The sequence below is a fragment of the Nycticebus coucang genome, chromosome 3 (genome assembly GCF_027406575.1).
Source record: "Nycticebus coucang isolate mNycCou1 chromosome 3, mNycCou1.pri, whole genome shotgun sequence".
Classification (NCBI taxonomy): Eukaryota; Metazoa; Chordata; class Mammalia; order Primates; family Lorisidae; genus Nycticebus; species Nycticebus coucang.
The window spans coordinates 79,787,375-79,814,910 of record NC_069782.1 but is presented as its reverse complement, the minus strand read 5'-3'; the positions used below and the strand labels follow the sequence as shown (position 1 = coordinate 79,814,910).

Below are 27,536 nucleotides of genomic sequence, written 5' to 3'. Positions count from 1 at the left end.
AATGGCTTGAATTCCCCACTGAAGAGACATAGATTGGCTGACTGGATTAAAAAACACAAGCCATCCATTTGCTGTCTGCAAGAAACACACCTGGCTTCAAAAGACAAATTAAAGCTCCAAGTCAAGGGTTGGAAGACAATTTTTCAGGCAAATGGAATTCAGAAGAAAAGAGGAGTTGCAATCTTATTTTCAGATACATGTGGATTTAAAGCAACTAAAGTCAAAAAAGACAAAGATGGTCACTTTATATTGGTCAAGGGAAAAATACAACAAGAAGACATTTCAATTCTAAATGTCTATGCACCCAATTTAAATGCTCCCAGATTCTTGAAACAGACCTTACTCAGTCTGAGCAATATGATATCTGATAATACCATCATAACAGGGAACTTTAACACTCCTCTTACAGAGCTGGACAGATCCTCTAAACAGAAATTAAACAAAGATGTAAGAGATTTAAATGAGACCCTAGAACAACTGTGCTTGACAGATGCATATAGAACACTGCACCCCAAAGATAAAGGATATACATTCTTCTCATCACCCCATGGAACATTCTCCAAAATTGATCATATCCTGGGACACAAAACAAATATCAACAGAATCAAAAGAATTGAAATTTTACCTTGTATCTTCTCAGGAATAAGGCACTAAAGGTGGAACTCAACTCTAACAAAAATGCTCAACCCCACCCAAAGGCATGGAAATTAAACAATCTTCTGTTGAATAACAGGTGGGTGCAGGAAGAAATAAAACAGAAATCGTTAACTTCCTTGAGCATAACAACAATGAAGACACAAGCTACCAAAACCTGTGGGATACTGCAAAAGCAGTTTTGAGAGGAAAATTCATCGCTTTACATGCCTACATTCGAAAAACAGAAAGAGAGCACATCAACAATCTCACAAGAGATCTTACGGAATTGGAAAAACAAGAACAATCTAAGCCTAAACTCAGTAGAAGAAAAGAAATATCCAAAATCAAATCAGAGATCAATGAAATTGAAAACAAAAGAATCATTCAGAAAATTAATGAAACAAGGAGTTGGTTTTTTGAAAAAATAAATAAAATAGATAAACCATTGGCCAGACTAACGAGAAACAGAAAAGTAAAATCTCTAGTAACCTCAATCAGAAATGACAAAGGGGAAATAACAATTGATCCCACAGAGATACAAGAGATCATCTCTGAATACTACCAGAAACTCTATGCCCAGAAATTTGACAATGTGAAGGAAATGGATAAATATTTGGAATCACACCCTCTCCCTAGACTGAGCCAGGAAGAAATAGAGCTCCGGAAAAGACCAATTTCAAGCACTGAGATCAAAGAAACAATATAAAATCTTCCAACCAAAAAATGCCCTGGTCCAGATGGCTTCACACCAGAATTCTAACCTTCAAGGAAGAGCTTATTCCTGTACTGCAGAAATTATTCCAAAAAATTGAGGAAGAAGGAATCTTCCCCAACACATTCTATGAAGCAAACATCACCCTGATACCAAAACCAGGAAAAGACCCAAACAAAAAGGAGAATTTCAGACCAATCTCACTCATGAATATAGATGCAAAAATCCTCAACAAAATCCTGGCCAATAGATTACAGCTTATCATCAAAAAAGTCATTCATCATGATCAAGTAGGCTTCATCCCAGGGATGCAAGGCTGGTTTAACATACGCAAGTCCATAAACGTTATCCACCATATTAACAGAGGCAAAAATAAAGATCACATGATCCTCTCAATAGATGCAGAAAAAGCATTTGATAAAATCCAGCATCCTTTTCTAATTGGAACACTGAAGAGTATAGGCATAGGTGGCACATTTCTAAAACTGATTGAAGCTATCTACGACAAACCCACAGCCAATATTTTACTGAATGGAGTAAAACTGAAAGCTTTTCCTCTTAGAACTGGAACCAGACAAGGTTGTCCTCTGTCACCTTTACTATTCAACGTAGTGCTGGAAGTTCTAGCCAATACAATTAGGCAAGACAAGGAAATAAAGGGAATCCAAATGGGAGCAGAGGAGGTCAAACTCTCCCTCTTTGCTGACGACATGATCTTATACTTAGAGAACCCCAAAGACTCAACCACAAGACTCCTAGAAGTCATCAAAAAATACAGTAATGTTTCAGGATATAAAATCAATGTCCACAAGTCAGTAGCCTTTGTATACACCAATAACAGTCAAGATGAGAAGCTAATTAAGGACACAACTCCCTTCACCATAGTCTCAAAGAAAATGAAGTACCTGGGAATATACCTAACGAAGGAGGTGAAGGACCTCTATAAAGAAAACTATGAAATCCTCAGAAAGGAAATAGGAGAGGATATTAACAAATGGAAGAACCTACCATGCTCATGGATGGGAAGAATCAACATTGTTAAAATGTCTATACTTCCCAAAGCAATCTACCTATTCAATGCCATTCCTATCAAAATACCAACATCGTACTTTCAAGATTTGGAAAAAATGATTCTGCGTTTTGTATGGAACCAGAAAAAAACCCGTATAGCTAAGGCACTTCTTAGTAATAAAAATAAAGCTGGGGGCATCAGCATACCAGATTTTAGTCTGTACTAAAAGCCATAGTGGTCAAGACAGCATGGTACTGGCACAAAAACAGAGACATAGACACTTGGAATCGAATTGAAAACCAAGAAATGAAACTAACATCTTACAACCACCTAATCTTCCATAAACCAAACAAGAACATACCTTGGGGGAAAGACTCCCTATTCAATAAATGGTGTTGGGAGAACTGGATGTCTACATGTAAAAGACTGAAACTGGACCCACACCTTTCCCCACTCACAAAAATTGATTCAAGATGGATAAAGGACTTAAATTTAAGGCATGAAACAATAAAAATCCTCCAAGAAAGCATAGGAAAAACACTGGAAGATATTGGCCTGGGGAAAGACTTCATGAAGAAGACTGCCATGGCAATTGCAACAACAACAAAAATAAACAAATGGGACTTCATTAAACTGAAAAGCTTCTGTACAGCTAAGGAGACAATAACCAAAGCAAAGAGACAACCTGCACAATGGGAAAGGATATTTGCATATTTTCAATCAGACAAAAGCTTGATAACTAGGATCTATAGAGAACTCAAATTAATCCACATGAAAAAAGCCAACAATCCCATATACCAATGGGCAAGAGACATGAATAGAACTTTCTCTAAAGATGACAGACGAATGGCTAACAAACACATGAAAAAATGTTCATCATCTCTATATATTAGAGAAATGCAAATCAAAACAACCCTGAGATATCATCTAACCCCAGTGAGAATGGCCCACATCACAAAATCTCAAAACTGCAGATGCTGGCGTGGATGTAGAGAGAAGGGAACACTTTTACACTGCTGGTGGGACTGCAAACTAGTACAACCTTTCTGGAAGGAAGTATGGAGAAACCTCAAAGCACTCAACCTAGACCTCCCATTTGATCCTGCAATCCCATTACTGGGCATCTACCCAGAAGGAAAAAAATCCTTTTATCATAAGGACACTTGTACTAGACTGTTTATTGCAGCTCAATTTACAATCGCCAAAATGTGGAAACAGCCTAAATGCCCACCAACCCAGGAATGGATTAACACGCTGTGGTATATGTATACCATGGAATACTATTCAGCCATTAAAAAAATGGAGACTTTACATCCTTCGTATTAACCTGGATGGACGTGGAAGACATTATTCTTAGTAAAGCATCACAAGAATGGAGAAGCATGAATCCTATGTACTCAATTTTGATATGAGGACAATTAATGACAATTAAGGTTATGGGGGGGAAAGCAGAAAGAGGGACAGAGGGAGGGGGGTGGGGCCTTGGTGTGTGTCACACTTTATGGGGGCAAGACATGATTGCAAGAGGGACTTTACCTAACAATTGCAATCAGTGTAACCTGGCTTATTGTACCCTCAATGAATCCCCAACAATAAAAAAAAAAAAAAAAGTAATGCAATTGGGGCACACACAGTGTGGGTGGGTGGCTTTCAGTATATGAGAAGAGCAAAAAGAAGGTTGGAGGTTCTAGAAAAAGGAGGAATGTTATGTATTGTTTTGAAAAAAGTTCATAAGCACTAGTAAAGTTTTAGGGAGCTGGCAAGCTCTGATTAGTGAATGAAAGTAAGTCCTAGTAGGTAAGACCAGTTCTAGAAGGTAAAACCAGCCCAAGAGTTACAGCAGGTTGGTTGTTAGACTAAACTGGCTTTCAGTGCCTTGGGTTATGGAACATTTGGTTTTTGGAGCAGGTGCTATGTGCCCCAAGTTATTATTCCTTCTGGTGACTCGACTCTGCTTTAGCTGGGTATGACACGAGTGACCCTATTTGTATAATAACCTTTCACAGGTCCCTGAGTGAACATGTGGAACAAAGTGCTTCACTAACGTGGAATGTTCACTTCTGATCCTTCTGTGAAAGAGAAATAAAACTTTGTTTTTCCAGTCATATAATTTTAGGGCTGTCCTTGTTATAGCATACAACCAACACCCTAAATAATAAAGTATAAAAGAAAATAAACAGTAATGGAAAATAGTTTCAAAATCTAATGAAAGTTTAAGGAAGATAAAGTAAGAAGAATGGATCCTAAAAAATAATCAAATTTTTGATTATTTCTAAGTTCAAGTTGTAGTTGAGCCCTTCACCCAGTGGGCAAGCTGAGCACCCTCACATTTTCATCCATCTTTTTACAGGCAGGGGCCTTGTTGTGTCACCCAGGCTGGAGCGCACACACATATCATAGCTCACTGCAGCCATGAATTTCCGGGCTCAAGCAATTCTCCTGCCTCAGCCTCTGGAGTAGTTGTGACTACAGGCTCATGTCACTATGCCTGGCTAATTATTTTTATTTTTTGTAGAGACAGGGTCTATTACATAGGCTGGTCTTGATCCTAGCCTCAAGCCATTCTCTCACCTCGGCTTCTCCAAGTGCTGAGATTACTGGTGTGAACCTTCACACCTGGCCTGTTGTGAAATTCCTGAACACCAAGGATAGAGAGAAAATCTTAAATGCCTCCAGAGGGGGTTAGGGATTAATAAGTAAACAAGGAACAATTAAGAGGGTCACACCGACATTAGTTTTCTCATTCGGAGGCACTGGATATAAAAGACAAACGAGCAGTATTTTTGAAATTCTGGGGGAAACAACCACTTTTAACTTTTATTTCTGTGTTCAGCCAACCTATTTGTCAAGCGTGAGGGCAATGTAAAGACATTTTCAGGCAGGACATTCTGTTTATCGCTAACATTATTACCTCCAAATCTTATTTGAAAGAATTACCAGAGGACATGCTTTAGCAAAATGAAATATAAATCCAAGAAAAAGTTATGACATCCAAGAAGTAGTATCAAGAAAGGTACCAGTAAAACTTAATAATTTTGAATAATTACTGATTTTAGTCGTATGTCAGTCATTTTATATCTAGTTATATATAAATTGGAATTAAGATTTTAGATAGCTTCAGCACTGGGGGAAGAGGATGAATATAACAGAAGCATGTTAAAAATGGAAGTCATAATAAACTCTCCTCTTCAAGAAAGAAAAATGTGAAATCAGAAATACAAGTCTCTTTTTAAGAGGAGAAATCAAATTTAATTAAAGAGAAACTCTGAAGCAAATCACTTGACCAACAATGCTTTATTTACTCAGGTAATGTAAGTCTCCTTCTCTGTGAAAATAGGCAGGATGCAATACTTTTATAGCCCAGTGAATTCAAACATAGACTCAATTTGCTAACAAATGAGATTGATGTGAAGGTCTCAAGTAAAATGAAATTTTATTCTGTTATTCTTCTCAGACGTTGTAGATTCTCTCTGCTGTGTTTTCCGACATTCAATGTAGAGCTGTAAGAACACTTTTGTTATTTAGCTGTTTTTCCACAGTATGTGTTTACTCATTAAAAAGGCAACTTACTAACTTTAAGTGTATATGGACATCAAGGATTTTGAAACATGTGAGTCATTTTCATAAATCAGACCAGCCAATAAGATAGTATTTAAAATGTACCTGTCATTAATTCCTCTGAAATTGATTTATTTCCTTTTCTTCTTTCCTATTAAGAAATTAGTTTTTGTTTGTTTGTTTTTAATTTTTTGGTTTCTCGTGGTATTACTACTGGGAGTTGAGACAGTTGTTTATTCTGTGAGTTTTTCCTGCTGTATCTGTTTAATACAAACTTAAGTTAAAAACAACCACTAAATGAAAAAAAATAGTGACAATGTCAAAGGCTGGCAAGGATTGTTATTTTAAATATAAGTGGCTATTGTGGTTTCATTTGGATCTGGGAATTTGCTCAAGTGAGATATATAGAGAGATAAGAAATATATGTGCTGCGTATGACATATATATATATCTCACGAGAATATTGCAATATTAATCACTTGCAGTATTCTTTTTTGTATGTTTGTGTGTTCTTTTAGAACTCTGGATAGTCCAGGTTGGAAGTGTAGGGGAACTGTATCTGTTCTGGAGTGCAAACCTGCTCTAGAGAAGGGGCAGTTTCGAGCTTATTTTTTCCATGAGAAAATGTGGGTTTTTTGGGGGGGAGGATTTAAATATATCAGCAGAGAAAACTGAGTCAGACTTGATAATGGAGGATGCAAATTTTTCATGGTTGAAGTTTACGAGATAGAAGAGAATATTGGTTCCTTTAGTATTTCTGGAATTGTATTATTGCCTGTGATAGATTAGATTATTGTTCAAACATATTTTACTCTCCTACCACCCCACCTCATTGGAAGAGGATAGTTCCAGGTTCTGTTTGTGTTCAGCCATGCAACTAGCTTTGGTCAATAGATGGTAGCAGATGTGAGTCAAGGAGGGCTGTGACTCAAGTTAGACCTTGCTTAGCTGGACTTGTCCTCTTGTACTTCCGCTAAGTCCCTGAGCAAAGCTTCTTTGGAACTCCCCCTTCACAGATGGAAGAGCCTAAACCTCAGTGAGGAGGCGAGTCCAGTGGGACTCAAGGCTTGAAGCCCACTCATTGAGGCCCGTGGAGGTCTAACCCCCAGCTGACCTGCAGCCGTGCTTACATGCCATTGACATTTTTGTGGTTCTGTGTTACTCAACAATAGCTGATTGATACATTACTGTTTTAGGCATACTTGGTAGGACAGCACAGTCAAGCACAATCTGAGACTGGGAATAAAATACAGTGAATGCTTTGTGCAAGGCATATGGTACCTTGGTGCATATTTTACTTCCCATGCCATCTTCATCCATTGTGACCTATCTTGGGGAGCTAAACTCTATTCATTGTGTAGGACATATGTTGAGTGACCATAGACTGTTGGAATCTGTGGTTTTGGAAGGCAGGGGGAAGGATTGAGAATGTTGATACCAAGAGGGCAGGCATGGCTGTTTTGGTATTTCTCCTCTGATGTCCTCCAGAAGAACAGCTGAGGCCCTCACGGCTGGGAAGTCCAGTGGTTAAAAGAAGGCAGGATATATAGTCCTCTAGGGGAACAGTGTGGCTTTGTCTTTGTCTTTCTCTTATCCTAAGGGGAAAAGTGCTATTCTGGGCTGGTCAAATTCAATGTCATGGGTTGGACCATGGGATGGAGGTTTGGTGGCAGACCAAAACTTCTTTGAAGTGGAGAACAAGGGAGGCATTAGCCAGGAGGGCACAGGAAGGAGGCACAGGGAACTCCAGCTGTACCCTAGAGAGAGGCAGAGTTGGGGGCCAGGGCAGGGCCAGCGGTCTGGGGAGGGCAGCAGGGAATGTGTTGGCTGCCCAGCTGACATTTCTTATCTTTCTTTCCTGGGGCCAGAGCAGGTTACTTTATAGCCCAGTCTGTTTATGGGCTTGGCAGAGAGTAAAAGCAAACAAAGAACAAACGATCCCTCAGGGGCTGAGGAGCCACCTCCCACAGCAGGTGTGCCCTCTTCAGCAGGCTTCTGGCCAGAATCTCTACTCAGAAGGCAGGGGCAGACTCTTTCCTGTCCTTTGACCCTGAAGTCCTGGGGTCCCTTCCTTGCATCTTCCTTCCATGTGGCTTTGAAAAAGGTTTTGTTTTGATATTGGATCGATATCCCTTAATTCTTTGAATCCTCATCAATTTATAATAAACTTAATCCAATATTTGCTCCATTTTACAGATGGTGAAAACTGAGGCTGGAATGGCCATTATCAAGCTATTATAACAACTCTTTGTGCTGAAGGATGTAATTACATTTATTTTATTGATTCTTTCCTTTATAAAGTTGTAATTATTGTTTTTTTTTTAATGGAGAGAAGAAACAAAAAATGGCCTAAAATCTTATTGTTCAGATAATTCCTGTTAACATTCACCTCTTGCTCGACCCCACTTCTATTAATATTTCCAGAGGTTACTATTTTCAGTTTTCATTTGTTTTATTCCATAAAGATACAGATAATTTTTTGGTGCTTAAAAATGTAATTTAAATAATCTTAAACTTAGAGAAAAGTTACAAGCGAAAATAAAGAACATTTTTTTTTCCTGTACCATTTGAGAGTAAGTTGCCAATAAGATACTCATTTCTCCCCCAAATTAGTTTTATTGTTTATTTTCAGAGACAGAGTCTCTCTCTGTTCCTCAGGCTGGAGTGCAGTGGCCTGATTGTAGCTCACTGTACCTCAAAATCCTGGGCTCGTGATTGATCCTCCTGCTTCAGCCTCCTGAGTAGCTAGGACTATAGGTACATGACACCACACCAGGTTAATTTTTTAAAAATTATTTTTGTAGATATGGGGTCTTGCTATGTTGCCCAGGCTGGTCTTGAGCTCCTTGCCTCAAAGTATTCTCTGACCTTGACCTCCCAAAGTGCTGGGATTACAGGCATGAGCCGCTGCATCTGGCCTAGTTTTATCATATATTTTTCTAACAGAAAAGGACGTCCTACTTAACAAAAATGCATCTATCATGATTTAGGCAATTTGAATTCATTCATGAATACACCCTCATCTTTAGGCTCCATTCAAGTTTCATCAGCTGTCCCAAGATACTCAGATTTAGTTAGCACGTCTCTGGTCTCCTTCAGTCTGGAGCAGTTCTCTAGTCTTTCCATAGCTTCCATGGCCTTGGCATGTTTCAAGATGACAGGTCAGTTATTTCATCGTATGCCTCTCACTTTTGGCTAGTCTGATGTTTCTTCAAGACTGGATTCACTTTCATGCACTGCTGGCAGGAATATCACAAAAGCAATGCTGTGTTCTACCATGCAGCGGGTAGTTTCAATTCATAGGATTGGTGATGGTGTTTGCTTTCAGTAAAGAGCCTTTTACCCTGTAAAATGACTTTGTTCTCCTTGTAATGAACAAATATTTTATGGTGAGGCACACTGAAACCATGTAGATATCTCATCAAACTTTCTTTACTTGTTCATCTATTTATATTGAATGGACTCAGATTTCTATTTTATTCAGTGGGCTATTATCCATCATCATCATCATCATTTATTTAGATGCCCACAGTAAGGGCCATTGAGGGCCACTTCAAGCTGGATTCTGGGCCTTTCGAGTTTGCCCTCATCATTCTTAGAGCATTTTAGTATTTTCTAGCCCCCATCCAAATCTTTCAGGCTCATCTTGGACTTTCCCTGCCCCAGCCCTAGAATCAGTCATTTTCCTGAAGAGCCTTGGATTCTTTTAGTGGAGAATGGTATTTAGAAGCCAAGGTATGAGTTCAGGAGAGTTCAGAGCTGTTGGGGTATCACTGCTCTCCAGCTCTCTCAGTGGAGAGAGCAAGGCGATAAACATGCACACACAAACACGCAGGTACACACACATCGTTACATCAATATTTATACTTACTGAAAATCATGCTATTACACAAACACTTTCAATTCTAATCAAAGCCACAGGGCTCATTCTGGTTTTCTCCTTTTCCACTGTGGCGACTGTCTTCTCATCAGTGAGAAACTGGTTTCCATGAGCCTTAGTATGTCAGTTAATCTCCCACACGCTCCCAACTTCCTATAGAAGAACCCTGATCCTCCATGCACTCTTCTTGGGCTCTGGCACCCCACACGGGTTGCCCCTTCTGCCATGTGGATCCTCTTTTCACAGTCCTTGGGCTCTAATGCCCTGTGCTGGGCCACCATGTCCCACGGCCACACATGGACTCTTTGTCCTGCTCTGGCTCTGACACCCCATGATGGGTTCCCCCAACACACAGGGATGCCATCTGCAGTGTGCACTGCTCAGACAGCACCAGGCTGTAGTGGCTACTACTACTGCAATCCCTCCTCTGCCAGGCTCTCACACCTGCCTGTCCCATCTGCTCCTTTTCCAGTCATCCTTTGACTCTATTTGGGTTCCAACTTCCTGCTCTTAGCTACTAGGACTCCCTAAACCCTGCTCCATCCAGAATAAGTGTCAAATCATAGTTGGCTCCATGATGAAAGGGTACAATGTAATAAATTCACCAACTTGTGGTTGTGAGTCATTCCAGAGAACAATGCCACACAGGGGTTCAAAGATGCGCACCCCTATTGCCAGGATGGGCTCTCAGCAACGCTGGTAACCAGGCCAGGCGTGGAGAGTGGAGGGCCATTCTGTTGAGCCATGCATGATTTTCGTGACACCCTCATACCTTATTCTGTTACACCATTGAGCAAGCATTCGGTGTCTCCAGAGGCTGATTGGCTCCTGTGGGATGGGTCATCTTGTTTGCCTAATCACTGAGTGCCCTCTTTGCTGTGGGCTGGAATTCCCACAGAAAACACATATCTTCACTTTCTGTGCCCATTCTGAGAAGTACACTCAAATGTCTCTATTGAGATCTCCTTGTTATCAATTCTCCAGTCTTTCACTGAGGCACCTGTCATCTGGCTAAAGTTAGCCACTGCCCATGCATTGGATTAGCATAGATCCTTGCCTGTGGCCGTCTCTCCATCCTGGCAGAGTGGACATCAGATGTGCAGATGGTGGTTCCGCCTTTGAAGAGATTTCCTTTCCCCATTGACTTTCAGGGTGATCCTGGAGTGGGACTTCAAGCTGCAGCACTTGCCTCTCACTGGTCCCAGCCCACTCACCAGAGCTGTGTGTAATGAGGTCCATGTGTTCTGTTCTGCAGTTGGGGCAGAGATGGGGCAGAGTGAGCAGCTGTAGGGGCAGGAGTCATCTGCTTCTGAACTTGCAGTGACTGTAGGACCTGCTCAAGCCTTTGCACCATTTCCACTTGGTAGTGGAGTGTTATTCATAGGCAACTTCATTAGGAGAGTCAGATATACCCCCATTTTTTATGGTGGGCAGCTAAACCATTTTATGTGTGGTCAATTGGTGTTCCATGGTTTGGTCAAGTAGCACAGTAGAAGCTGTTTCTCAAAAGGAGAATTGGTATTTGCAGAAAAGGGTATGCTTTGCTAGACTCTCTAAGTGGTCTGTGCTGTGATTCTCCTGCAAGGGTTCACTAGAGCCTCCACACAGCATCTCCATAAGGACACAGCAAGCGTCCCACAGAGCCTTCTTTTGCCCTGAACCCCATTCACAGCTGGCTAATCCAGTGGGTTACACAGTGAGCTCAAGTAGAACACCTCAGTGTGGAATCTATGGCTTCCCAAATTCAAACAGGCAGACCAGTCATCATGCCTTTTTCTCAGTGGTGAGTAGTGCAAACAATGTATATTTCACAATAGTGGGAGTTTTCTGACAGAGTCTATCTCCTCTGGCTTTCTGGAAACTTTCCCAGGGTGGCAGCCCCTGAATGTTTGTGGAGTATACCTCTCACACTCTGGAATGCATGCATCTTACAAAGTCTGGTTACCTTTTCCCTGCTCATCAGTCTTGTCACCACTTATTACCTGCACAGTGCCCCAGCATAGTATCTGTGGGATGTTCAGATGATCAAGGTCTCTGCCCACCTCACTGTGACAGAGAACAGACATAGCCAGAGAGGAGACATTGGCTTTGTACTGCTCTCCTCGCCTGGTGAAATCAAACTTCTGATGGCCCTTCCAAGGTGATAGAGAGGGGAGAAAACATGAGCCAAATCAATATCCAAAGTACAAGGGAGGTTAAGTTCTACATCACAATTAAAAGAGCAGCTCAGCGGATGACAATTCAAGTCATTCGCCAAGATTTGGCAACTTTCTACCCTGGCTAAAGAGGGGAGCCGAGTAAACATGAAAGTCACAGAATCCTCTTCCCTGTATCTTTCAAGTCTTCGGCAATGGCACCCATCTCTGAAATTCCCCCAGGGATATAATGATGCTGGCTTATTATTTGGGCAGGGAAAGACAATTCCGGCATCTAGGTCAGCTCAACTATTTTTTTATTTTTTGAGACAAGAGTCTCACTATGTCACCCTCAGTAGAGTGCTATGGCATCACAGCTCACAGCAACCTCAAACTCTTGGGCATAAGAGTTCTTGCCTCAGACTCCCAAGTAGCTGGGACTCCAGGTGCCTGCCACAACACCTGGCCATTTTTTTGTTGCAGTTGTCATTGTTATTTAGCAGGCTGGGGCTAGGTTGGAACCTGTCAGCCCTGGTGTATGTGGCCGGTGCCTTAACCACCGAGCTACGGGCGCCGAGCCTCTACTATTTTTTTTGACCCCACCTCTCTTTGCTTGCTTTTAGTACCAGTCATGCTGGAATACTTTCTTAATTAACTTCCCCAGAAAGGGCTTGTGAAACCTAAACATGTAAGTTTGGAAGTATCCTTCCTTGACTCTTACATTTGCTTGATTGTGGCTGAGATGAAAGTTTTTAGGTTCAAACCATTTGTCCAGGAACCCTGAAAATGCATTTCCATCATTTCATAGTCCTCCATCATCCGGCCTTGCTGACAGGACTGGTAACGGCCAGTCCTCGCTATCTTTTCTTTGTAAGAATCTTTCCTCCCACCTTGTAGGATATTTTAGCATCTTCTCTTTATTTTTGGTGTTCTGAAATTTTACAGTGACCTGTCTAGGTATGGAGCAGTACCCAGGGGGTCCTTTTAGTCTATAGCTCTGGGATACTTTCTGTTACTGTTGATGATTTTATGTGTTGGCTACTTTGCTTGTACTCCACCCAGGTCCATTCTCCGCTCTTGTTCTCTGCCCTTCTTTGTGCCCAGGCCAGACGATCCCTTTACTGGCAGGATTCCAGTTGAGTTTGGTCAATGCGAGGGGCGCATGGGAGGCTGGAGGCGGAAGGAGAAGGAGGTTGGCATAGTTCTTTTGTACTTCCCCTTGTTTAGATGCTGAGTCTGGTGATGGTGGCATGCCTCCAGGCCCCAGCAGCTGTCACTGGGTGGTCCTTCCTCCACAGTCCTCTGGCTCTGGTAACATGGTTTTCTCCTTCTGTTCCTTTACCTGTAGGGTGGTAACTACTTCTCACTGCAGCTGAGCTCTGAGTGCCTGATCATTTGATCATTTGTTTGTTTTCCCCTTAACCCAGCCTGCATCTCTGTAAGTTGCTTTTCTACTAAAGTGAGGGTGAATTATTTTTTCTGCTTACACCATGATCGATGTGCTACCTTTCATTATCTTTGTTCTCCCTTCCTGGAAATTTTGTTAATCGGATGATGGGTCATTTGTATCAATCAACTAGGTCTCTTATTTTTGCCCTGAGGTTTTTCCATATTTTTGTGTTTTTGCTCTACATTGTGTAATATTTCCATACCGTGTTCTTCCATTCTGTCTAATGTTTTCAAATTTCAGCAATCATATGTTTAATTTTCAAGATTTCTCACTTGCTTTTTTTGGTCTCTTTTACTTCATCTACTTCCAGCATCTTTGGTAATCTAAGGATTAAAGGAAGCTTTTGATCTCTCAAAGTTCTTTTCTATTCCTGGAGTTATTTCAGTTTCTTTTGGGGTTGGTTATCTTATTTATTCTTATTTTCTTTTAATGTTTTAAAAAGACAAGGTCTCATTCTTGCTCAGGCTGGGATCTAACTCCTGGGCTCAGGCAATCCACTTCCTCGGCCTCACAGAGTGCTGGGATTACAGGGCGAGCCACCATGCCAGCCCTTGTTTGTTCATTTTGACCTATCTCATTTGTGCTGTTGATTTTCTCAATGTGCAGGGATCTTTGGTTTTCTATTTATAAGAACCAGAAAATAAGCTGTTTTTCCTGGATTATTAATGTAGCTTTCATCTGCTATAGATTTTCCATGACAGATTCCCACAAGCTATCTGTGCATGTGTCACCCTTGGCAGCTTCCCTTTAGAATGAGGGGGTTGTGGCATGTGTCACGGAGAACTGTTTATGTGGCCTGGGTCTCCCAGAATGATGAGCTTGGTGAGACCTGTGAAAGCAACACCTGCGTACGCCTGGATACATGAAACTCAATGCTGCTTCCTAACAATGAAGAGTTTAAGTGGAGAATGAGTCTGAAGGAGGCAGCACAAGAAGGGCTGAAGGAGAAACAGAGGCAGACTGATTTTAGAAGCTCACGGAGGCTGAGCTGGTGGGGCCTCTCAGGACCATGTTGGACTAATCCAGGTGAGAGGTGTGGGTTTTGACATGGGGCTGGAGAGGCTTCCAATCAGAATGGATAGCAACCGCATATTGGCTCTGGGGCTGGGACCTCAGGGAAGTGGGCAGGCACTGGGACACAGGACTCCTACCAGCAGAGGCAGCTCGGCCACGTGTTTCCTGCCCATGCCTGTGTTAAGAGCTGTTTGAATCTCACCTCATTTCTCCTCACAACTCTTGAGGTGGATTTTATTATTAGTTTCACTTTACAGATGAGAATCTGAGGCCTTGCCAGATGGCCCCAATCCCCAGCATGTGGACACTCATTATACTGGCTCTCAAAGTGGGCCTGATTCCAAGTCCCAGTAAGTTTCCGACAGGGCAGGTGATCGGGGTCCATCCCCTCACGGTCTGGCCTTCAGCTTCCTCATTGAATAGTAATCTTGCAGTGGATTGAGAGGTCACAGAGAGGTCATCTTAAGGGCTGCACACACCTGAGGACTGGTGCTCACATTTGACTCCAAGGTGATTCATGTGGAACACTCCTAGTGGGGTAGTAAATGAGGCCCATCACTAAGTTATCAAGGAGGGTCAATTTCCAGCCACTTTTATGGTGGAAGGAAAATCTACCAAGTGCCTTTCCCAGAGACCACGGAATGCAGCCTGGGTCAGCAGAACCTTGCAGACTGGACTCCTGGCCTTGGGTGCCCCCTAGGTGGGGAGGACAACTCCCAGAATCCTTGCTTGTGGACTCTGCTTTGTGTGCTCTGGCTAAGTTCCACATGGGGTTCTGCTACCGCCAGGGGGTGCTGTTTCCTTCCCCAAGAGGCAAAGGGCCCAGTAGCCAGCTCCAGGCTTGTAGCTTTAACTAGGAATGTTTGCTATCTTACCTGCCTGTCCCTCTCAGGGGCAAAATAGTCCTGAAGAAGGAGCTCAGACTTTGGGTTCAAATCTCAACCCGGTCATCTAGAAGTTGTCTGACTGAGACAAGATAGTCCACTTTTTTCAGGTTCAGTTTTCTTACCTGTGAAATGGGATGATCAGACCTCATTAGGTAGGTATGAGCAGGAGATAAGAGAAGGGACTTCTGCCTGACTGGGGAGTTCTTTGCTGCTTTCACTGACCTCTCAGCTCTTTGGCTGTTCTCTAACCACAGGGGCGGGGCTCAGTCCGGGACCCCTGGGCAGTGGTTCTCAAATGTGCCCACATGGAAGCCTGCCTCCAAGCCTCACCAGCAAGACCCTGGAGGCTACAGGCAGCCCAGACCCCACACAGCTGCCCTGCAAGGAGAAGGTGACAGTATCAGAGTTCTTGCTTCCATGGAGGACAAGTGTCCATAGAGCTCCCCATGGGAGTTCAGCAGTTTCTAGATAGGCAATATTCTCTGACTTTAAATTTCTGAACGCCACTATTACCATCACATCTCATTGAATTTTTCCTTCCTTCCTTCTTTCCTTCCTTCTTTTGTATTCCTTCCTTCTTCTGTCAGATGCTGTCTCTGTGCATGACGGGGGCATAGATAAGAGCTGTGCACCAGAAATAGAGTTGGGTGGGGAGGCAGGGTGCTTGGGCAAATAGCCAGCCAAACTATGCCTCTGCATCTGTGGCAGGGCACAGGAGGTTTGTGGGATGCAGGAACCCATCCTGGCCTAGACATCAGAGCTGGGAAGTGAAGGAGCAGCAGCTTTTCAGGGAGGCACAGCAGGGAGAAGAGTGGTCCAGGAAGAACAGACGTCAGGTGCAAGTCTGCAGGGCCAGCCAGCGGAGGCCTGGGTGCTTGGCAGGCAGGGCTCACATCACATAACAGACAGGGTCATTTCTTAGGTGAGTGACTTCAGTCATGTCGCTCAATCACTGAATCTCACTCTGTTTCATCGGTAAGAAAGGAATAGAAAGTAGAATCTACATGCATTAGAAATGGCAGCTGCCACTCTAAAAGGGCTGCTGCCTGCAACTCCATGGAGACATTTTCACAGGGAGCCACAGGAAGTTTTATAGAGGAGCTGTGTGTGCTGATGTTGAGAAGGTGCTACGGAAGCAGATCTGTCACCCTCAGGAGACAAGCACACGCATGATTTTACCATGTGGTCTCCTTGGGGAAGAAATTATAAGTTAGTGTTTTCAAAAAAGGAGCAGCCTTTGTAAGCAAAGTGGCTCTATCTCAGCCAAGCAGTGTGCCACCAGGACTCCAAAAGTGACATATTCTCATTTAATCCTCATCATCACAAACTTGGGGGCCTTTTCAGGACTACAGGCCCTTCCATGACTGTTCCATTGCATCTGAGGGGGCTCCCCGTCCCCATTATGTAGCCACACTCACTGCCCCGGGTGTCCCCAGTGGTCAGATGTCCCTGGGCTCTTACCCCTGCTGTGTCCTCCATTTCCCCAGGGAAGGGGAATAATTTATTTTCTTGTCCCTCGTCTGTCTTCTCCCCCAGGGCTGGGAGCTTCAGGATGACACAAAGACACTGATCCTGTCTTGTTCAGTCCTGCGAGGAAAGCAGGCGAGCCAGGAGCGTAGAAGGTCTGCAGTTAATATCCCAAACAGGTTTATGAAAGGCAGATCTTATGCCCATTACATGGATGAGGAAACTAAGGCTGGGAGGGAGGGAAGGAGGGACAACGAAGACAGGAGAGGAGGGGGAGTGAGGAGAGAAGAGAATAGAAAAGAGGAGGCGGGGTGGGTGTGGGGCAGCTTCGCGGGCAGAGCTGCGGCTGCAGGCAGGCTCCTCGCCCCAGCGGGCGGTCGTTCTCAGCGAGCTCGTGGGCGGGCACGGGCAGCAGTCTGGGCTGGGCGGGTACAGGCGGGAGCCCAGCCTGCTCGGCTCCGCAGACAGACCAGGTGAGGCCAGCCCTTCGCCACGCGGGTGGGCCCCGGGAGCAGGAGCGCGGTCTGGGGCTGGGTCGAGGGGCCGGAGCACCGACCGTCCATCCGTGGAGCCGAGCTCGCAGCCCGCACGCTTGCTCAGAGCCTCACGCCGGGCTGGGGGAGCATCCCGCCCGGCTGCGGTCTCCTCACCTGAGACGCAGGGGGCCCGATCCCTCCGCCAGGAGCTGCTATCAGAGGAGGTAACAGGAGGTGAGCAGTGCGTCCAAAGTGCCCGGTGGCATGGTGGGCGTTAGGAGATAGACATTTGCTAAGATTTGAGGAAGCAAAGCAAAGGGCCATCCCCATTCTTACCTCACTAGGAGATGAACACGCTTGGATTGTTCATTAGTTTCCCACTGACCCATTGGAAAGGCTGGCTGCAGCGGAGCAGCCCACCAGACCTTCCGACCCTCCCCCCGCCCCCCCAGGGGTTGCCCTTGATCCGGTTTAGTCTGCCTGGGAGCAAAACCCGGAGACAGCATTTCATTGACCCTGCAACATAATCCGTCCTTCCCCTCCCAGGATTGCCAACCCCTGGGTGTGCCTGGAGGACCTGAGGTCCCTTGTGGTCACTGCTCAGTGTGCCCCCAGCACAGCAGCCCCGGGGAATGGACGTGATCACCCTGAGGTGATCCAGGAGTTGAAGATCCAAACTGGAGGGTGCAAGAGGAAGGAAAGAAGGAAGGAAGGAAGGAAGGAAGGGAGGGAGGGAGGAAGGAAGGAAGGAAGGAAGGAAGGAGGGAGGGAGGGAGGGAGGGAGGGAGGAAGGAGAGAGGGAGGGAAGGACTGACCAGCTGGTGGGGTTCTTGGAAGGGACAAGACACCTGTGCCATCATGTCCCTTCATGTCTCTACCCCAGGGAGCTGTGCTCTTCTGTCATGTTGAGGGTGGCCTCTGAGGGTGCTGGGAAGGAAGCAGTTTGGCATTGAGCTGTCATTACCTTAGGAACCTCAAGCCCAGTCAGCTCAGGAAGGATGAGGAGCTAGAGAGAGTGGGTTGCCCTGGGAACTGCCCTAGAGGTGGCGGTTCCCAGCCAGTGTGCTGGGGCCAAAGGCCAGTGGACCCTGGGCAGGCAGCTACTGTTCCACCTGACCACCAGATGCCCCAGGCTTCTGGGGAGGATTTTTATTCACTCATCTGAGCCCTGGGCTCTGTGAGCAGGCCCATCTGACTTTGTCAGTGGACCTTGAAGGTCCGTCTCCAATCCTGCCTCTCCCACGCTGGGCATCAGCTCATGCCTGGTTTTAGCACAGCTCTGCTTCCCTTTCCTCTGTTCCTCCTTCCACCTGTGTTTGGAAGGGTGGGCACCAGCGCTGTCAAAGTCAGATTGACTGGGGTTCTGGTTCCAGCTCTGTCCCTTATTAGAGGGGGACCTTAGCCAGGTCACTTCATCTTTTTGGGCCTCAGTGTCCTTTTCTTTAACATGGGCTGATAGTCAATGGTACCACATGAATTTACCATCTTTACAGGTCAACACTGGTTGGATCCTCTTGACTTCATGTGGTTCAGCCTCATAATGCATGCCTCGTGGAGCTATGTTGTAAGTTAATGCTCTGTGGGGTAGCAGGTGAGGACTGATATTCCTTGTGCCCTCTGTCTTCCCCAAAAGTGTGTGTTCTGCAGGGTGAGGTGAGCCTGCTCCCTCCCTACTCTGTCTCCTGTGAGACTGGGCTCTCCAAATTCCTCTCCTGCTGGCCCTTCCAAATTCCCTTCTCCACTCCTCTGGCTGTAATAGGCTCAAATCTCCCCCAGCTGATGAAGCCTCTCAGGCTGTCTGGGTATCTTGGGGTTTTTCTGCCCAACCTAAGCACACAGATCTCCTCTCCGTGTACTGGGGCCTCATCTTCAGATGTGATAGGATAAGTGTGGGCACTGTGTCCCCCAAGCTAATCACCAGCTGTGGCTGGAATCAGTCCTCGGCTTTGAAACAGCAGTGGTGGGATTGTGGCCCTTGCCATCCCTAGAGAGAGAGGGCCACCTTTCTGGGGTGGGGCTCTGAGCAGGGCAGGGCACTGCAGTGTGGCTGCTGCTCTTTTGTGGCTGGGCACCTGGTGAAGGATCAGAGTGGGTGATAGGTCCTGCACCCTCCTCTCCCTTGGGGCTCCTTTGGCTTTAGGGTCAGAGCTGTAGTTGAGTGGACTCAGAGACCTGAGTGTGGGCCTGTGTGACTGCTGTGGCCAATTCCCTATGGTGGGGCCAGGGTTGCTTATGGTGGGGTTGGTGGAATGAGTGAAAAGGCAAGGAACTGACATTTGATGAGCACCTACTATGTACCAGTTTGGTCTTTTTGCAAAATGAGTCACTATACCTCCCAGGGGACAGCAAGGAAAGCTCCTGAGCAGGACCTGGTCCATCAAATTCCATCATTTCTCCAAAGAACTAGGATGGAGACTGGACCTGAAAGAGCACCTGGGAGCAGGGACTCCAAGGTCCTATCTGTAAAAACTTCCTTTGGTCAGTATTCCATTCCTTGACCAGGGAGGGAGCCAGAACATCCATTAAGAAAGGCATTACCGACCACCCCTCCTTGTACAGTCACTTTCCCTCAGCCATCCTGCCGATCAGCGGCAGAGCTGGGATTTGAACCCAGGACAGGCACAACTATGGTGGCTGTATCTGTGTGACAGCAATCCTGTTCTTGACTTCAGAGGCTCTCAGAAGACCCGAGAGTCAGGCCCATAGCCTGCTCCCCTGACCCCGACACAAGGTAACCCTCTCCTGCCCTTCCTGACCCTGGACTCCTTTGCCCTAGTTGTAGCTGTGGCACGATATGGTCATTTCTCACCAGGCCTGGGCGGCATCTGGGTCCTTTCTTCTTCCTTTCTTAGTTCTGTTTGGGATCATCCCTCAGGGGCTCCCCATTCTGGGTTTCCCACCTCCCAGCACATTCTACAAAAGGCATCCAGCCCTCCTGCCTTGGGCTCAGGAATTTGAATTACTGCTGTCTTGCCCCTGCAGCTTGTGCCTGGAAATCCTCAGTCCCTGTGTACTGAGGGCCCCTCGGGCTGGGGCTTGTGGAGTCTCCTCCCAGTTGGCCCCTTTCTCTGTTTCTCCGCCTCAGCACCTCTGGGGAAAGCAAGGGCCATCCAGCAGTTCCACTCCTTTCCTGCCCCCTACACTGTGATCTCCTTCCTGCTCTTCCAGCCCTGGCGCTTCCCTTTGCCCTGTTCCCAGAAGCTGCAGGAGGGGCTGATTTGGGCCCAAGCCTGCACGTGGTCTAGTCAGCAGTGTTGGTGTGGGTGTTCTGGCCCACTGTGACCATCCTTGTGTTCTGTGAGAAGGCAAGCCCCCAACACCACCTTCTCCAGTGCTCGCTCCTGTCTCAGCTCCCTTCCCTAATGCATTCTCTGTGCCCAGAGTGATCTTTCTGGAATGGACTTGGGCTTGCTGGTCTGGCCCTTATTTCCAGCCTCACCATTTGCCACTCCTTCCTAGCCAACCTGGATCCAATTATTCTCAGCAGCTTGCTGTTCTCAGGAGGCTCTGCTCTTTCCTGCTCCTGTGCCTTTGCACATGCTGTTCCCAGAACCTTGAGTTCTTCCCACTCTCTCTTAATCGTTATGCTGGTGGACTCCTCTTCAGCCTTTGAGCCCTACCTCTTTTCTCATCCCTCTGCTCCCTTCTCCTCCTTTTTCTCCAGCTCACAAGCATCCCATCCAGGCTGGTTTTGGCAATTGCATTGTGGCTTTGAGGTCCGTCTCTGTTTGTGGTGGTCAGCCCTTCTAGTCTGGGAGGGCCACAGCTATATAAATCATCTTTGTGGCTCTTGTCTTTAGCCTAAAGCTTGGCACACGTTTACTAAGTAGATAATGAAGGAAGCAGTGGGTGTCTTCTGGAGCCTTCCCTGTCTAGTCACTCTGCTGTGATCATGCTATAGTTGATCGATCTGGAATTAATGGTGTTGCTCTGCACACCTGGCCCCGGGGATGGTCAGCCAAATCTTTGGGTTTCTGGCCCATTTGCTGTTTCTGAACCCAGTGCATCTGCCACATTTTTATGCAGCTGTGGCTGCTTTTTGTCTCATACTTGGCCTGTTTGTGTTTGGCCCTGGTATGTTTCATTTTGTCATGTGCAGCCCCAAATGGCCCTATTTACCGGAAGACTGTAGGGCCGGAAAAACCCTCCTGCCTCTGAGATCTGGTAGCCTAAAAAGCCAGATTGTAAACTATCAGGAGAATTCATGACTTGATCTTGTAAATGGCCACATAAGATTCATCTTTGTGAGTCAGATCAAATACTCAATTTATGGCAGTTGACAAATAGATTTTACTCTGCTGAATTTTGGCCTTACTTTGTAAAAACTGCCTTTAAATGAGCACTTGATCATGAAGAAAATATGTATGTTCAAAAATAGGCATGGCCATTATATGTGACTCAAAGAATATATCTCAAATAGCTCATTCTGTCTGAGCAGTGTTTCTCAGAGTGGGTCAAAGGCTGTGTGCATCAGAATAATACAGAGTCCCATCCTGGAGCCCCTTAAAATACATCTCCTGGGGAGGAGTCCTGGAAAGTGTACTTTTAACATACTCTCAGAATTCCGATGTTTACTGAAGGTTGAGGACTACGACCTTAAGGGAACAGGGAGTAGAGAACCTGTGATCTAAGTTACAATGATGTGTGTAGTGATCTGGCGCCTATCTCTGCAATATATCCATCACTGGCACCACCACCTGGAGGCTCTGGAGTGCAAATTCCAATTCAATCTTGGAGGGGATCCCTGTGCTGGCAAGGTTCCAGGGAAGTGACTGCTATGCCAGCACATGGAGGTGTGGGACAGTCTGGTGTGTTTGGGAGCTGCAAACTGCATCAGGTGCCTTGAGCATAGGCATGGAGTGGGCTCTAGGGAGGGTGGTGAGCACCGTGACCTTGGCCAGGTGTGACGTGCACACAGTGGGCAGGAGGAGGAAGCGTGTGTGCTGATGTGCCAGTCTTTGCATACCTGGCAGTCTTTAAACTGCCACGTGTCACCTGAGAAACAAGGCTGGCAGGGAGGGAGAGGCAAAGAACAGGAGAGGGCACTGAGTGTCATCAAGCCCTGAGGTTTGGGGCCTATGCAGAAGGGCATGGGGTGCCTTGGAGGGATGTAGCCATCACTGTGCACAGCAGCATTTATTGCTGTCTCCATTCGGACACAATATGGACACAGTTACTTCCTGAACAATTCTTACCCTAAACTCTGGATATGACACTACAACTTCTTTATCATCAAACCTCAAATCTAAGGTCCTAACTTGTGGAATGAGTTCTGGCATCAGAGAGACCTCTGTTTGTATCTGGGCCCCATTACTTAGTGGTGTGACTATGAGCAAGTTGCTTTCCGTTTCTGACTCTGAGATTCCTCATCTGTCAAACTGGTTGCTAACACCGAATCACTAGCTATAGATGCAAAGCACCGAGCACAGTGCCTGGCATGCAGCAAGTGCTTCTCACAAGGTCATGATTACTAGATGCCAATGTCTTACCGTGAACTTCAGGTAATAGCTCCACCAGGACCCAGCCTTGGAATGGAAACAGCTGAGAACCTTTCTACTTAGCCCCTGCTCCTCCTTGGATCCTGCCCTGGAGTTTTGCTCAATCCCTGAGTACTGTTTTTCTGTTTGCCTTGCAGGCATTATCCCTGAAGTGTGCCCCTTCATTCAAGAGTTCCTGGAGTTTCTCGTATCCACCATGAACACCTCTTACCTCCTGGACTCACTTTTTCTAGGATCCCTGCAGGATGAAAACAGGAGCAAGCAAAAGGGCATCTTGTACAACTTCTCTGACCACTGCCAGGATTCCATGGACCTGATGGTCTTCATCGTCACTTCCTATACCATCGAGACCATCGTGGGGGTCCTGGGTAACCTCTGCCTGATTTGCGTGACCATGAGGCAGAAAGAGAAGACCAATGTGACCAACCTGCTCATTGCAAACCTGGCCTTCTCCGACTTCCTCATGTGCCTCATCTGCCAGCCACTCACCGCCATCTATACCATCATGGACTACTGGGTCTTTGGCGAGGCCCTCTGCAAGATGTCGGCCTTTATCCAGTGCATGTCGGTGACAGTCTCCATTCTCTCTCTTGTCCTTGTGGCCCTGGAGAGGCATCAGCTCATCATCAACCCAACGGGCTGGAAGCCCAGCATCCCACAGGCCTACCTGGGGATTATGCTCACCTGGCTCATTGCCTGCTCCCTCTCCCTGCCCTTCCTGGCCCACAGCGTCCTGGAGAATGTCTTCCACAAGAACCACTCCAAGGCTCTGGAGTTTCTGGCGGATAAGGTGGTCTGTACTGAGTCCTGGCCCCTGGACTACCACCGCGTCGTCTACACCACCTTCCTGCTGCTCTTCCAGTACTGCCTCCCCCTGGCCTTCATCCTGGTCTGCTACGTGCGCATCTACCAGCGCCTGCAGAAGCAGGGGAGTGTGTTCCGCAAGGGAGCTTACAGCTCACGAACCGGGCAGATGAAGCGCGTCAATGGGGTGCTCGTGGCGATGGTGGCTGCCTTTGCAGTGCTCTGGCTTCCCTTGCACGTATTCAACAGCCTGGAGGACTGGTACCCCGAGGCCATCCCTGTCTGCCATGGCAACCTCATCTTCTTGGTGTGCCACCTGCTTGCCATGGCCTCCACCTGTGTCAACCCTTTCATCTATGGCTTTCTCAACACCAACTTCAAGAAGGAGGTCAAGGCCCTGGTGCTGACTTGCCAGCAAAGCCCTCCCATGGAAGAGTCTGAGCATGTGCCCCTGTCCACTGTGCACACGGAAGTCTCCAAGGGGTCTTTGAGGCTAAGTGGCAAGTCCAACCCCATTTAACCAGGTCTAAGGCTTCTCCTTGACACGTTTCTTACCAGGCTCTTTCACTTAACTAAGTGGGCATGCTGCAGACTGGGATGGCACCTCCTGCCATCACCAGCTTTCTGGGGCCCAGATAGGTTGGCAGGAGCCCATTTTTTACATTCATTTGCGTCATGAGGCCTAACATTCAGCCATTTGTTCCTGGCAGAATTCTGAGTTTAGATTCTGCAGGTCACATGAACCTTTCAGCTTGAGCTGCAAGATTCCAGAGCCGGAGATGTCTGCTGGTAACAGGCAGGGTCATTCTGATAATTCAGCAACAGATGCCTGGCCTGGGAACCCAGGGAGTTCACGTGTGCCAGTGCGATCTTGAGGCTGCTGTGTACTGAGGGAAGGAGTGCTTCGGGTCAGAACTCTGGACTTTGGTCCGACTTCAAAGAGAGATGATGAGTGTGGATGAACTTTGTAAGGGTGAAGAATTATATGGCTGCAAGCAGTGGGGTCTCTGTTACACCATTAGCACATCCAGCTGAAGAGAACAGATCCTGGGAGCCTTGGATCCTTGTGCTTCTCTGCAGCAGGAATTCCAGAATTCACATCCTAGTCCATCCTTTTTCTCTCTCACTGAATTTGCCACCCAATATGGAAATAAGCCTGCAACTGCCTCTCCTCGATGTGGTTGTGAGCATCTTGAGGCTGACATCATGTTGTCATAGAGCTCATGTTCTCCATGCCTTCCCAGGGCAGGTCTGGATGCAGGGAAAGAGCTCCAGAAAAATCTTTCTGTGATGGACTGATGGTAAAGGTGCCACTCACAGCTGAGTATCTGACCAAGGACAGGCTCCCTGTGCTGTGATCTGGCGCGGCAAGGTCTAAGGGCTCAGGCTGTTGTACCCACAGTCTCTCACCTGAGCATCCTTCCCTCCCAGGGCCTGTGGACATGGCTGCTGGACAGAGACTTTGTGGCTCACCCCACTGTGGACCCACTACAGAGGCCTCCACAACTCCAGGCCATGACTGCAACCTTCTTCCTTACATGCTCTGACCACTGAGCAACTCGCCCTGGGAGATGTACCAAAATTCTTCTTCCGATGTCCCAGGACCTGGGGCATCATAGTGGCCTTTTGTAGGAGCAGGGGCAGGGAGTCCTAGAAGTCAGACTGAAGAGGGTACTGGGTGAAAGGAGCGGGGGTCCCCTTCCCCCAGCCATCCAGGGAGAATGGAGAAAGGGCTCCAATGAGTGTGAATATTTTACCTTATAGGTCATGGCCAAGTCCTGTGAATGCTGAACAAGGTCCAAGGCTTCATTGGTGTATGGACCTGCTCTTGCAGGAAAGGAAGTGTCAAGGTCGCTCCTAGGTGGCCTTGCATAGGATACCTCAGTCTGGCTTTGTCTGTTCAGACCCACCCTCCAGCTGAGTGCGCCATAGTCCTGGCATGGTCTCCCAGGGCAGGGTATTCAAATGCCAGAGCCCTTGGGGGGGTCTCACAGGACATTTGGCAAAGGATCGGCTAGTGGGAGATTGAACAGCCACATCTGACTGTCTCTCTGGCCCTCACCCCTGACCTGTGCATTCACAACCCAAAACAAGTGCTCTTTGAGCCATCAGCTCCCTTCCTGGAGCTATTCCTCTTGTTCCTGCTTTTGGTCACATCTCCCATTCAGTTCCTTTGTTCCCTTTTACCCTGGATTTTTTGGCAGATTTCTTGAGCCACTCTCTTGGACACAGCTTGTGCTTGTCCTCTGGTGCCATCTGCTGCTGGCTGCTCCAGGTGAGCACCTGCCAGCAAAGCTGTGGCCCTTGGACCTATCACAGCAAGACATCATTGTCCAAGCTCCCTAAGGAATTGGGGGCCTCAGGCTCCCTTCTGAGCCCACACAGTGCTTGGAGTTTTCTTCTCATTACTAATCTCAATGGTTCAAGATGCCTGGGGACAAGGATGGTTGAAGGTGCCAGTATGCTTGAGGATGGGGGGCAGGGCAGGCATCTGGCACAGGTGCTTGGTGTTAGGAAATTGGGTAGTAGGTGGAAGCCTTACTACATGTCTTCTGTGCTTCCTTCACTTTGCTTAGGTTGAATGGATGGCTGCATCCTTCTCCCAGGTCCTAACACTCTTAGGGTTGCTTGGTTACCCAGTACCTGGGAACTTACTAGCTAACGTGTGGTCCAAAGACCAGCAGCCCAGCATCACCTGAAGCTTGTTGGATGTGCAGAGTCCTTGTTGCCACCCTAGACCTATTGAATCAGAATTCAGATTTTATCAAGATCTCCAGGTTAACTGTACATGCATTAAAATGTGAGAAGCTTTTCTTTAAGAAACAGGTTGCCCTGGAGCCTGGCGCCATCAGGCAAGCAACCGTAGATGCCCATTCTGGGATCTAGAGTGGAGCTTTAGCAATCTGAGTTCTGGAGACATGACTTTAAAATTGTTATTGCTCAAAAGGTGCCTCCAGTTTTGGTTGTTTATCTCATCACTGGCTGCATGTGGCCATATTTCTTGTGAAATCTTTTCATTTCTTCAATAAATATTTACCAAGTGCATAGTTTGCATAGTTACATGCGTAGTGAACATGCCCCTTTTATTCTGCTTCATTTCACTTAAAACTGTATCATCAACAGTTTCCCATCTTGCTGGCTATCATTTTTGACAGCTGTTTAGGAGTTTAGAAACTGCTCCAGCACCTCTCAGTATCTCACTCTAGCTCCCAGAGGGATGGTCTCACTCAGCAAATGGACCCTCTGCCAACTGTGATGGGAGGAACCCACCTTACAGAGAAGCATCACGGCTACAATAGGAGGCTCACACTGCAAAGACTGGCCAGGAACCCTCAGAGGGTGAAAATCCTTCGCATCCCAGCAGAGCTTAAATCCTGACCAAGGCTAGTCCTTCCTTTTTAAGGAATGTTGACTTATTTTGCTCATTATAAAAGTAAACATTCTTGAAAACAGGCAATATGTACAAAAATGAAATGAAGGGAAAAAAAGGAAATCACTGGTAGTTCCACTGCTCAAAGCTAATCACTGTTTAAATTTTGGGGAGTTTTTTTGAGCTTTTATATGCATAATTATATACATATACTCACACATATATAATTATAATTATGCATATAACCCCCAGCTCGCCCTTCTAGGCTTTTGGCAGCTCAGTCACAGCAGGCCTACACTTCCCCAGCATAGCCTGGGCCTCACCCTCTCTGTGCATTCGCTCCTGCAGTCCCCCTCCACTCACTCCACCCCTGCCAGTCTGTGTAGGTCCAAATCTTAACCTTCCTGCAAACACAAAGCAAATGGTACCAGTCATCACGCATTCACTCATCAAACTGCACTGATTGCTTATTGTGTGTCAGGCACATGGGGAACAAGTCTGAAAAAAATTCCACCTCTCAGAGCTTTGATTTGTCTGTACAATTGTAATAATTGGGCCTAAGGATGGACACACGGTGATGTGCCTGAGAGCCTACACAGTCGTGCTTTTGAACAGACACACCCACCACTCCACAAGG

General features: G+C 46.4%; 1 protein-coding gene and 1 long non-coding RNA gene across 4 annotated transcripts; one reads left to right on the top strand and one right to left on the bottom strand.

The window, feature by feature from the left end:
• Nucleotides 1-12,959: 12,959 nt before the first annotated feature.
• On the bottom strand, nucleotides 12,960-18,230 carry LOC128582117 (uncharacterized). 3 transcript variants are annotated; one of them, XR_008378989.1, is made up of 5 exons: nucleotides 16,746-18,230; nucleotides 15,798-16,248; nucleotides 15,507-15,662; nucleotides 15,273-15,406; nucleotides 12,960-14,927 (listed from the first exon to the last, which is right to left on the bottom strand). It is a non-coding gene; the product is annotated as an uncharacterized LOC128582117 (long non-coding RNA). The 3 variants fall into 3 exon arrangements; XR_008378990.1 differs by having other exon boundaries at nucleotides 15,798-15,880; XR_008378991.1 differs by lacking the exon at nucleotides 15,798-16,248.
• LOC128582116 (neuropeptide Y receptor type 4-2) lies at nucleotides 17,355-26,673 on the top strand. The gene is made up of 2 exons (XM_053585698.1): nucleotides 17,355-17,461; nucleotides 22,863-26,673. Exon 2 carries the CDS (start codon nucleotides 22,922-22,924, stop codon nucleotides 24,047-24,049), a length of 1,128 nt encoding a protein of 375 aa, XP_053441673.1. The 5' UTR covers nucleotides 17,355-17,461; nucleotides 22,863-22,921; the 3' UTR covers nucleotides 24,050-26,673.
• The last annotated feature ends 863 nt before the right edge of the window (nucleotides 26,674-27,536 follow it).